This window comes from Trichomycterus rosablanca, chromosome 5 (assembly GCF_030014385.1).
Source record: "Trichomycterus rosablanca isolate fTriRos1 chromosome 5, fTriRos1.hap1, whole genome shotgun sequence".
NCBI classification, from domain to species: domain Eukaryota; kingdom Metazoa; phylum Chordata; class Actinopteri; order Siluriformes; family Trichomycteridae; genus Trichomycterus; species Trichomycterus rosablanca.
The window spans coordinates 48,756,311-48,769,219 of NC_085992.1; the positions used below are offsets into that span (position 1 = coordinate 48,756,311).

General features: G+C 41.9%; 1 protein-coding gene across 1 annotated transcript; it reads left to right on the forward strand.

Annotated features, from left to right (window-relative positions):
- Positions 1-472: 472 nt before the first annotated feature.
- Positions 473-12,564, forward strand: hadh (hydroxyacyl-CoA dehydrogenase). Its single transcript, XM_062995304.1, has 8 exons — positions 473-609; positions 6,114-6,242; positions 6,319-6,476; positions 8,434-8,560; positions 9,863-9,952; positions 11,838-11,910; positions 12,018-12,134; positions 12,221-12,564. Exons 1-8 carry the CDS (start codon positions 493-495, stop codon positions 12,337-12,339), a joined length of 930 nt encoding a protein of 309 aa, XP_062851374.1. The 5' UTR covers positions 473-492; the 3' UTR covers positions 12,340-12,564.
- The last annotated feature ends 345 nt before the right edge of the window (positions 12,565-12,909 follow it).

The window sequence follows — 12,909 nt, forward strand, 5'->3', positions numbered from 1 at the left end:
GTGGCTTGTTGCTGGCAAAGTTCGAGTCGATTTAAGGAGTCGATTCATCACAATCGACTCCGGGCAATACTTTACTAAAAGAGGAATATTTTAAACTTTAAGGATTTTTCTACAAAGCAAACTTAACATGAACACATTCAATATTATACTGAAGTGAAATAACACATATCCATGCTATAAATGACTATTATTAAAAAATTATTAACATAATTCATTGAAAGCCCTGTCCGTTGTAACTGAAACCCCAGACAAACAACAATTCTCTTGTAAACTTTGCCCTTTATTTAAAAGCAAAATGCAACCAAAGTACTGAAATTTATCATGTGAAGCTCTACATCAAGCAAAATCCAGCTAAGTTCATTTTATCCTGTAAAAACTTTAAAGTCGACGGTCAATTTCGAATGCACCGAATCAGAGAATCGGCTCCTTTGGGAGTCGACTCCTAGTTCTACTTTTACCCTACTTTCTGTCTTCAACCGCTGTCACACAGTCATGGCGTTTTTCACACACCAGATCTGCAGATCTCTGAGCTCCTCTGCTGTCCGAAATGCTGCCATTAAACATGTTACTGTGATTGGAGGAGGATTGATGGGCGCAGGAATCGCACAGGTAGGATAATATTGAAAATGCTAAGTGCTAAGTGCGCTCCGTTGGTTAGGAAGCTTAGCATGCTAACGGCTAACGTGCAGCAGGGTGGCTGTACTCTGTGAGTATTGGTATAAAGGTTAATGTTTTAATTTTGCACTGCTGTGATTTAGTGACCTGTAATATGTGTGTTTGTTTTATGGTTTGTGCATTTTGCTGTTACGTTTCTACACAAAGGTGACCCCTATAGGGTTAGACTTTCAGGTTAAATACCCCACACAGTAGGAATGGTGTCAGCCTGTAATAACTACATGTAATGTAATAACTGAACATAATGTAATAAATTGCTGATAATGTAATGAAATCTTCATCCAGTAAGATAAATAAGAAGTAAATAAGATTTTTGCACATAATGCAGTAAGGTGTTTTTTACATTATACACTGCCTGGCCACCTGGATTTAACTAAGCAAATAGGTAAGAGCCTCCTATTGGATAATTACTGCATGGGTGATTGTTTCAGCTGGCAACAAGTTATTTAACCCTAACTGATGCAGTGAGTAGCTTCTCATTTGTTAAACAACCATGTGGAAAGACATCCTGTGGTCGTGGAAAAGATGTTAATCTGTTTCAGAAGGATCAAATTATTGGCATCAAGCAGAGAAAACATCTAAGGAGAAGCTGAAACGACTAAAATCAGGTTAAGAACTGTCCAACGCATTATTAAAAAGTGGAAGGACAGTGGGGGGGAAACATCATCTTCCAGAAAGGAATGTGGTCGGAAAAAAATCTTGAATGATGGTGATCGGCGATCACTTAAACGTTTGGTGAAATCAAATGGTAGAAAAACTCCAGTAGAACTCAGGGATGTTTAATAGTGACAGTAAGAGCATTTCCACACGCACAATGTGAAGGGAACTCAAGGGATTGGGACTAAACAGCTGTGTAGCCTTAAGAAAACCACTCGTCAGTGAGGCTAACCGGCAAAAACGGCTTCAATTTGCTAGGGAGCATAAAGATTGGACTCTAAAACAATGGAAGAAGGTCATGTGGTCTGATGAGTCCAGATTTACCCTGTTCCAGAGTGATGGGCGCATCAGGGTAAGAAGAGAGGAGGCTGAAGTGATGCACCCATCATGCCTAGTGCCTACCGTACAAGCCTGTGGGGGCAGTGCTATGATCTGGGGTCGCTGCAGTCGGTCAGGGTCTAGGTTTAGCAACGTTATGTGCCCAAAGAATGAGGTCAGCTGACTACCTGAATATACTGAACCACCAGGTTATTCCATCAATGGATTCTTCTTCCCTGATGGCACGGGAATATTCCAAGATGACAATGCCAGGATTCATCAGACTCAGATTGTGAAAGAGAGCTTCAGGGAGCATGAGACATCATTTTCACACATGGATTGGCCACCACAGAGTCCAGACCTGAACCCCATTGAGAATCTTTGGGATGTGCTGGAGAAGACTTTGTGCAGTGGTCCAAATCTCCCATCATCAATACAAGATCTTGGGGAAAAATTAATGCAACTCTGGACAGAAATAAATGTTGTGACATTGCAGAAGCTTGTGGAAACGATGCCACAGCAAATGTGTGCCGTAATCAAAGCTAAAGGCGGTCCAACCAAATATTAGAGTGTGTGACCTTTTTTTTGGCCAGGCAGTGTATATTTAGTTACAATAAAATTAAAAATAATGTAATACTTCATCTCATAATAAAGTTATATTAACAATATTGTATTAAAAGTTGTTTCAAAATTGGAAGGAGTGCTTATAAAGAATCTCTATAATGAGTACAAATGAAGCTCAATTCCAATAAAGCATACAGCAGAAAATATACTATTATATAACTTATTATATAACCATATAGATTTGCATTTACATTTTCAACATTTAGCAGATACTCATATCCAGAGTGGGCGGCACGGTGGCTAAGTGGGTAGCACTGTCGCCTCACAGCAAGAAGTCCTGGGTTCGATCCCCAGGTGGGGCGGTCCGGGTCCTTTCTGTGTGGAGTTTGCATGTTCTCCCCGTGTCAGTGTGGGTTTCCTCCGGGAGCTCCGGTTTCCTCCCACAGTTCAAAGACGTGCAATTGAGGTGAACTGGAGACACTAAATTGTCCATGACTGTGTTTGATATACAGTGGGGCCAAAAAGTATTTAGTCAGCCACTGATTGTGCAGGTTCTCCTACTTAGAAAGATGAGAGAGGTCTGTAATTTTCATCATAGCTACACTTCAACTATGAGAGACAAAATGAGAAAAAAAAATCCAGGAAATCACATTGTAGGATTTTTAAAGAATTTATTTGTAAATTATGGTGAAAAATAAGTATTTGGTCAATAACAAACAAGCAAGATTTCTGGCTCTCACAGACCTGTAACTTCTTCTTCTGTCCTCCACTCGTTACCTGTATTAATGGCACCTGTTTGACCTCGTTATCTGTATAAAAGACACCTGTCCACAGCCTCAAACAGTCAGACTCCAAACTCAACCATGGCCAAGACCAAAGAGCTGTCGAAGGACACCAGGAAGAAAATTGTAGACCTGCACCAGGCTGGGAAGAGTGAATCTACAATAGGCAAGCAGGTTGGTGTGAATAAATCAACTGTGGGAGCAATTGTAAAAAAATGGAAGACATACCAAGACCATTGATAATCTCCCTCGATCCCGTGGGGTCAAAATGATCATGAGAACGGTGAGCAAAAAATCCCAGAACTACACGGAGGGACCTGATGAATGACCTGCAGAGAGCTGGGACCAAAGTAACAAAGGCTACCATCAGTAACACACTACGCCGAGAGGGACTCAAATCCTGCAGTGCCAGGCGTGTCCCCCTGCTTAAGCCAGTACATGTCCAGGCCCGTCTGAAGTTTGCCAGAGAGCATATGGATGATCCAGAAGAGGATTGGGAGAATATCATGTGGTCAGATGAAACCAAAATGGAACTTTTTGGTAAAAACTCAACTCGTCGTGTTTGGAGGAAGAAGAAGAATGCTGAGATGCATCCCAAGAACACCATACCTACTGTGAAGCATGGGGGTGGAAACATCATGCTTTGGGGCTGTTTTTCTGCAAAGGGGACAGGACGACTGATCTGTGTTAAGGGAAGAATGAACGGGGCCATGTATCATGAGATTTTAATTTTAATTTCTTCCAGCATGACAATGATCCCAAACACACCGCTCGGGCAACGAAGGAGTGGCTCCGTAAAAAGCATTTCAAGGTCCTGGAGTGGCCTAGCCAGTCTCCAGACCTCAACCCCATAGAAAATTTGTGGAGTCCGTGTTGCCCAGCGACAGCCCCAAAACATCACTGCTCTAGAGGAGATCTGCATGGAGGAATGGGCCAAAATAGCAGCTACAGTGTGTACAAACCTGGTGAAGACTTACAGGAAACGTTTCACCCCTGTCATTGCCAACAAAGGTTATGTTACAAAGTATTGAGTTGAACTTTTGTTATTGACCAAATACTTATTTTCCACCATAATTTACAAATAAATTCTTTAAAAATCCTACAATGTGATTTCCTGAATTTTTTTTTTTTCATTTTGTCTCTCATAGTTGAAGTGTATCTGTGATGAAAATGACAGACCTCTCTCATCTTTCTAAGTAGGAGAACTTGCACAATCAGTGGCTGACTAAATACTTTTTGGCCCCACTGTATACTGAACCACCAGGTTATTCCATCAATGGATTTTTTCTTCCCTGATGGCACAGGAATATTCCAAGATGACAATGCCAGGGTTCATCGGGCTCAGATTGTGAAAGAGAGCTTCAGGGAGCATGAGACATCATTCTCACACGTGGATCGGCCACCACAGAGTCCAGACCTGAACCCCATTGAGAATCTTTGGGATGTGCTGGAGAAGACTTTGCGCAGTGGTCCAAATCTCCCATCATCAATACAAGATCTTGAGGGAAAAATTAATGCAACTCTGGACAGAAATAAATGTTGGGACATTGCAGAAGCTTGTGGAAACGATGCCACAACGAATGTGTGCCGTAATCAAAGCTAAAGGCGGTCCAACCAAATATTAGAGTGTGTGACCTTTTTTTTTGGCCAGGCAGTGTACATTTAGTTACAATAAAATTAAAAATAATGTAATACTTCATCTCATAATAATGGGATGAAGTATTATCCCATTATATCCCATTATATTATCCCATTATATATTAACAATATTGTATTAAAAGTTGTTTCAAAATTGGAAGGAGTGCTTATAAAAAAATCTCTATAATGAGTACAAATGAAGCTCAATTCCAATAAAGCATACAGCAGAAAATATACTATTATATAACTTATTATATAACCATATAGATTTGCATTTACATTTTCAACATTTAGCAGATACTCATATCCAGAGTGGGCGGCACGGTGGCTAAGTGGGCAGCACTGTCGCCTCACAGCAAGAAGTCCTGGGTTCCGGGTCCTTTCTGTGTGGAGTTTGCATGTTCTCCCCATGTCAGTGTGGGTTTCCTCCGGGAGCTCCGGTTTCCTCCCACAGTTCAAAGACGTGCAAGTGAGGTGAACTGGAGACACTAAATTGTCCATGACTGTGTTTGATATAACCTTGTGAATTGATAAACGTTGTGTACTGAGTAACTACCGTTCCTGTCATGAATGTAACCAAAGTGCTTTCATAGTAGACATTACCCTACTCTAGTTTAAGTAGACAACAATCCAAGAATATATATATTTATTTATTATTATTTATTTATTTATTTTATTTTTTTTGCAAGAAATGAATAAGACCGGGGCCCAAAAGTGGCAACTTGGCGGTGATGGGGCTTGAACCAGCATCCTTCTGATTACTAGTTCAGTACCTTAACCACTAGGCTACAACTGTCTACACAAGTATGACTGAATACACTTTGAGCAATTGAGGGTTAAGGGCCTTGCTCAGGGGCCCAACTCGGCAGTGAAGGGCTTGAACCAGCAACCTCTGGACTACTAGTCCAGTACCTTAACCACTGAGCTAAGGCTTACAGTACCTTGCTCAAGGGCCCACCAGTGGCAACCTGGCAGTGGTGGGGCTTGAACCAGTGACCTTTCGATTAGTAGTCCGTTATTTTAACCACTAGGCTACAACTGCCAATCTCACTATGAAGTTGTTGGACATCCTGTTCCAAAATCTTGGGCAATATGATCAAGGTCCCCCTTTCACAGCTGTAACAGCTTCTACTTTTGTGGAAAGTGTCTGTAAGAATTTGTGCCCAGTGAGTTAAATTAGCCTAAGGACATGAACTTACAATGGACAGGAATTCCTGGAGCGCATTTAACAGGTTTAATAGGTTTATCCCGAAGGTTTTTAGTATATTTGTGATCGGCTCTGTGATGGTCACTGTGTTTATGGTCCTCACTTTGTGTTTGGGTGGTGCTGTGGTAAAGATATGAGGATCTGGGGTTCGAATCTCAGCGGTGCTGTTTGAAAACCTACATATCATAGCCATGTGTAATTTTATCTAAGAAAATTTGATAATAAGAACAATAAGTTTAAGTACTTTTGGTATCCTGCTTGTCCTTGTCTAGGTTGCTGCAGTTACTGGGCATACGGTGGTGCTAGTGGACACATGTGAGGACATTCTGAAGAAATCCACCAAGGGCATAGAGAGCAGCCTTAAGAGAGTGGTGAAGAAGAAGTTTGCTGACAAACCTGAGGTTGGGATTTCAAAACAAAAATCATTAAAGCTTTAAAATGTACAAGTACATTCACTTATGATCTTTCTCTCTATAGGCTGGAGAAGAGTTTGTTCAGAAGGTACTGAAGAGTGTTTCCACAAGCACAGATGCTGCATCAGTGGTGCCCAGCACTGACCTGGTGGTGGAGGCCATCGTGGAGAACCTTAAAGTGAAACAGAATCTCTTTTCTGCACTGGATAAAGTGGCTCCAGAGTAAGTGAGAACCTCAGACTTCTAAAGTCGGTCTTGTGAGTCCAAAATACAATATCATTGATATAATCTTTAGTGTAGGGTCGGGTTTAGACTTGTTTTTCGGTTCCCTTGGTCCAGACCAAACAAGAAAATGATCCACTGTTACATTTCAGTCCTGGTTTGCTTAGTGTTTACAGTCACAAATTTACAATCGAACCAAAATAAGTAAAGAAGGTGAGATATGATGCATGTATGTTGTATATTTTGCAAGCCAGTTGTCAGAACAATGCACCACGCTGGGCTTAATGCACTTATCTGGGTTCTGTATACCTGGTGGTATTTTTATCAACTAGAAAAACAGTAAAACGTGGTTAACTGGATAAAGGAGTTAATGTTCAGAGCCAGAACTAACTCCGCTGCACACCAAAGAAGGTACTCTGTTCCTCACGGCGCGTTTAGCGTCGCATCTTGAGACGTCACATCCAGTGTTTGGTTTGTTTAGATGCCTTTATATTTATATTGAGTTCCTAGCTGAAATGGGGCGGCACGGTGGCTCGGTGGGTAGCACTGTCTCCTCACAGCAAGAAGATCCTGGGTTCGATTCCCAGGTGGACCGGGTCCTTTCTGTGTTCTCCCCATGTCTGTGTGGGTTTCCTACCACAGTCCAAAGACATGCAAGTGATGTGAACTGGAGATACTAAATTGTCAGTGACTGTGTTTGATATTAAAGACTTAACCAGTAACTACCGTTCCTGTCATGAATGTAACCAAAGTGTGTAAAACGTGACGTTAAAATTCTAATAAATAAATCATACCTGAAACAAGTTGCACCAGAAGTTAGTTAGAAATGTTCTCGGTCTCGGTTTGCTTATTTGATGGGTTATTAGGAAGCGTTCACATTTATCACACCAGTGTTTGTTTTAATCCAACCAAAGACGACACTGTTTTAGCATGCAGGGACAGTTGTAGTCTAGCGGTTAAGGTACTGGACTAGTAATCAAAAGGTCACTGGTTCAAGCCCCACCACTTCCAGGTTGCCACAGTTGGGCCCTTGAACAAGGCCGTTAACCCTTAATTGCTTAGACAAGTATATATTTTATTATGAAATGTATTTTAATCTGTACATGGACGCTCTGCAGTGTCGCCATTTGGACGCATGAGAAGATAAAAAACCCAGTAAAAGAATAAAGTGGCTTCATAAAACTTTTTTTCTTTAATCTAAGGACTTCAGCATTTAGCAGACGCTTTTATCCGAAGTGACTTACAGTACTGTGACAGTATATTGTCCAAGCAATTGAGAGTTAAGGGCCTTGCTCAAGAGCCAAACAGTGACAACCTGGCAGGGATGGGACTTGAACCAGTGACCTTTTGATTACTAGCCAAGTACCCTGACAACAATGCTACAACAGGATGAGTAAAATTATAGTGAAGATCTACGAAGCCACAACAGGCGATTTCATTATGCAGAAACTTGCACCTGTCTACTTATTTAACACTTCACTAGGCTCAATTCTGTATTTCTCCCACAATGCCATGGTTCTTATATAAAGTGTAATACAACAGCTCAGGGTTTTGTAAAATGGTGAGAATCAGTTTCATGTTTGTGCCGTCCTTCCTTCACTCTATCAAACACTCCAGTTGTGTTCTGCCAGGTTGCCACTGTTGGGCCCTTAACCCTTAATTGCTCAGACAATATACTGTCACAGTACTGTAAGTCTCTTTGGATAAAAGCATCTGTGAATGTAAATGTAATGTAGTCCTGCAACACCCAGAGCCAGACAGCTCATGGTGGTTATTATACATTCCTTTAAAAGTCTTTTCTTGCTGATTGTGGAAATGTAGTTGACCTAAGGCCACTGGATCTCTGCACTCGGCTTCTAGAATGTTCTCGCTGGTTACCTAGCTGTTGTAGTAACTGGTATGTTTTTTTTACAGAAATCTAATCTAAGCTATTTCATGTACTTTGTGTTCTTGTCAGACACACCATCTTTGCCAGCAACACGTCCTCATTACCCATTGCAGATATTGCAAGTTCCACATCCCGCTTAGATCGGTTTGGAGGACTCCACTTCTTCAACCCCGTCCCAATGATGAAGCTTGTTGAGGTAACGGTTACCACCTATATTAATTATTGCTATTGTTTGTGTTTTATTTATATTTATATAAATATTCATGTGGGGCGGCACACAGCAAGAAGGTCCTGGGTCCGATCCCCAGGCGGGGCGGTCCGGGTTCTTTTTGTGTGGAGTTTGCATGTTCTCCCTGAGTCTGCTTGGGTTTCCTCCGGGAGCTCCGGTTTCTTCCCACAGTCCAAAGACATGCAGTCAGGTTAATTGTAGACACCAAATTGCCCTGTAGGTGAATGGGGGCGTGTATGTTTGTCTGCCCTGCTATGGACTGGCGCCCCGTACAGGATGTTACTGTGTGCCTTGCGCCCATTGAAAAGCTGGGTGAGTGAGTAAATATTCATGTGCAGATGTGTAGGTATGATTGTACAAATGCTACTTTATCTTCATCAATCGTTTCGTCCTGGTCAGGGTCTGGGCTTGCCTGGTCCAGGACCTTAACCACTTGGCTACAACTGCCCTACATTAGCAGTATTAGCACCCTGTCCAGAGGAATATTCCTGCCTTGTGTCCAGCATTTCCTGTTGAAACCAGACAAGCCCGGACCCTGACCTGACCAGGACCAGACTAGTCCTGTACCTTAACCTCTGGGCTACCCTGCCCCCGTTTCTTGCCAGATATGTTTTAAAACTAATGTAGGCATTTTGTTTTTCTCTCTTTGCAATATATATAGCTACCACTAGACAGCAATACTGTATTATACTGTCAATAATTATCTATAATAAACACTAGCTTTAGCTAGTTAAAAACTGTTAAAACATTTGAGTTTTTTGTGTGGACACCTGGCCAGGTCAGAGGTTCGAATCCGCAGTGATGTGCTAGCACGTTTGACTGCTGTGCCACCTGAGCGCCCTTGAAACATGACATTCATTGAAGCAACAAGAATCAAATTCTGGAGTTTGCATGTTCTCCCCGTGTCTGCGTGGGTTTTCTCCGGGAGCTCCGGTTTCTTCCCATAGTCCAAAAACATGCAGTCAGGTTAATTGGAGACACTGAATTGCCCTATAGGTGAATGGGTGTGTGTATGTGTGCCCTGCGATGGACTGGCGCCCCGTACAGGGTGTTACTGTGTGCCTTGCGCCCGTTGAAAAGCTGGGATAGGCTCCAGCAACCCCCCCACGACCCTGTTTGGATAAGCGGTTAAGAAAGTGAGTGAGTAAATATTCATGTGTAGTAGGTGGGCGTGCAGATGAACGTAGATGGAGCTGATTAACCAGAAGAGGTGTTTGATTAGAGAGGAAGTTTTTGCATTAATTGCGGAATGTTTTTACCTGCCCTCAGGTGATCCAGACCCCACAAACAAGCCAGGAAACATTCAATGCACTTCTTGATTTCAGCAAAGCACTTGGAAAGCATCCAGTCTCCTGCAAAGTAAGTGATTTAAATGTGCTTTCTGTACGTTTGTACCTTGTATTGGAAATGTATTAGTAAAAACAGACGTTAATTTTATATAGTTTGATTCAGGAGGCTTTTACATGATAAACGTTTGGCACGGTGCATATTGCTGCTTACCGTGGCATTTACGCCTTTCACACGGTGCACTGCAAACCCACCTTTCTGCTGGCTGTACCACTGAGTGCCAAGCTTCAATTAATAAACACTATTGATAATATTGACTGACAGTACTGAAATGAGGGGAGGCACGGTGGCTCAGTGGGTAGCACTGTCACCTCACAGCAAGAAGGTCCTGGGTTTGATCCCCAGGCGGGGCGGTCCGGGTCCTTTCTGTGTGCATGTTCTCCCCGTGTCTGTGTGGGTTTCCTCCGGGTGCTTCAGTTTCCTCCCACAGTCCAAAGACGTGCAAGTGAGGTGAATTGGAGATACTAAATTGGATATAACCTTGTGAACTGATGAATCTTGTGTAATGAGTAACTACCGTTCCTGTCATGAATGTAACCAAAGTGTAAAACATGACGTTAAAATCCTAATAAATAAATAAATAAATGAAATATTGTGAAATTTATTTTTGCATGTATTGTTCTGTAAGTATATATTTTATTATGCAAAGCTCTGCAGTGTCGCTTTTTGGACACGAGAGAAGATAAAACACAGTAAAAGATTAAAGTGGCTTCATGAAACTTTGTTTCATTAATCTAAGCTCTACGAAGCCACAACAGGCGATTTCAGCATGAGGAAACCACTCTCCTTATTTCACAGTTCAGTAGGCTTAATGCTGTACTCCCACAATTCCATGGTTGTAATTTAAGGTAGAATACAACAGCCTGAGGTTTTGTAAAACAGTAAGAATCAGTTTGTGTTCCTCATGTCTGTGCAGTCCTTCTTTCACTCTGTCAAACACTCCTGTTGTGTTCGTGTGGGTACCTGGTGGCTCTGCTGAGATCCGAACCCGCGAGTTTGAACACTCCAGAATGGTGTGCTAGCACGTTGGACCACTGCGCTACCTGAGTGAAGAACTGAATGCAGTGTTCATTATGAATCATATAATCAGCAGTATAATCACAAATATTTATTGATTTATTAGGATTTTAACGTCATGTTTTACACTTCGGTTACATTCATGACAGGACAAGGAGTTACTGGTTACACTGGTAAGATTTATCAGTTCAAGACTTTAATATCAAACACAGTCATGGACAATTTAGTATCTCCAATTCACCTCACTTCACACAGAAAGGACCGGGGCCGCTCCACCTGGGAATCAAACCAAGGACCATCTTGCTGTGAGGCGACAGTTCTACCTGCTGAGCCGCTGTGCTGCCCTAATCACAAATGAGGTTCAGTTTTTGCATTGCAGATACATTTTAGAATTTCCAGGTTTGAATCTCATTGGTGCTGTTGGTCAGCCAGGCGTCTACACAGACATGATTGGCTATGTCTGGGGGTGGCAGAAGCCCTGCGATGGAATGGCACCTTGTCCAGGGTATTTCTGGCTTGTGCCTAGTGTTTTCTGTGAAATCAGTCCCACTGCAACCCTGACCATGATAAAGCAGTTAATGAGAATTAAACAAAACTTGGGGCCCAACAGTGGCAACCTGACAGTGGTGGGGCTTGAACCAGCAACCTTTCGATTACTAGTCCAGTACCTTAACCGCTAGGCTACAACTGCCCTTATACTGTCACAGTATTGTAAGTTGCTTTGGATAAAAGTGTCTGCTAAATGCATAAAGTGTAAATGTAAATATAGTAATCGGAAGGTCACTGGTTCAAGTAGCTAATTTGATGCCCATCAGTTTTATTAATCGGCTTTTCTAGGTCAATTTTTTCATGTTATTATGATTGTTTTATCTTCTGTAAGGACACTCCAGGCTTTATTGTAAACCGGCTGCTCGTGCCCTATCTGATGGAGGCTGTGCGGCTTTACGAGCGAGGTTTGCTCCCGTCTCCTCTAAACAGAATTTTACATTTACAACCGAGTGCAGTTTGTTTGAAAAATAAATAAAATGTATCTTTGTTGTGTTTTGTTTTGTGTTATTAGGACACGGCTCCAAAGAGGACATCGATGTAGCCATGAAGCTCGGCGCCGGTTACCCCATGGGTCCGTTTGAGCTCTTGGACTATGTAGGATTGGACACGTCGAAATTCATCATTGATGGTTAGTGTGGTGCTTCTCTACCTTTCATAGGTCTTCTGCTTATGTTTTAATATTATAATTATTCATAAAATGTCGTTTTTTTGTAGGTTGGTACGAGACAGAGCCAGAAAACCCCTTGTTCTCTCCAAGCCCCCTGCTCAACAAACTAGTATCAGAGGGCAAGCTGGGCAAGAAAAGTGGCGAGGGTTTCTACAAGTACAAATAAATCCAGTTCAGAGCCACGATAACCTGAACTTTAACTTCTCATCAGAATAAACATCATGCAGACGGCTGGACTGAAGCCGAATGATTGGAAGCAGACGGGTGAATCATTAAACTGCAGTTGTGGATACTAGTGCCTTACCTTAATGATATGTGAATGGAATCATGATTTTTGCACTACATAGTTTGTTCAATTTGAGGTCTGATGGAATAAAAAAGGAAATTTAAAGTATTTGCGTATTTTACTCAGGGGTTTGCTGGATATTCTCGTCATTATTTAAGGACACAGAACAGATGGTAAAAAGCAGCAGTGTGTTACACTAGCCCATCACCTTTAAAATCCAGGTTTGAAGCTCAATCGTGTAGCCAGGGATCTACTTATTACTTTCTATGTATATATACACACACACACACACACCGATCAGCCATAACATTAAAACCACCTCCTTGTTTCTACACTCACTGTCCATTTTATCAGCTCCACTTACCACATAGAAGCACTTTGTAGTTCTACAATTACTGACTGTAGTCCATCTGTTTCTTTGCATGCTTTGTTAGCCCCCTTTCATGCTGT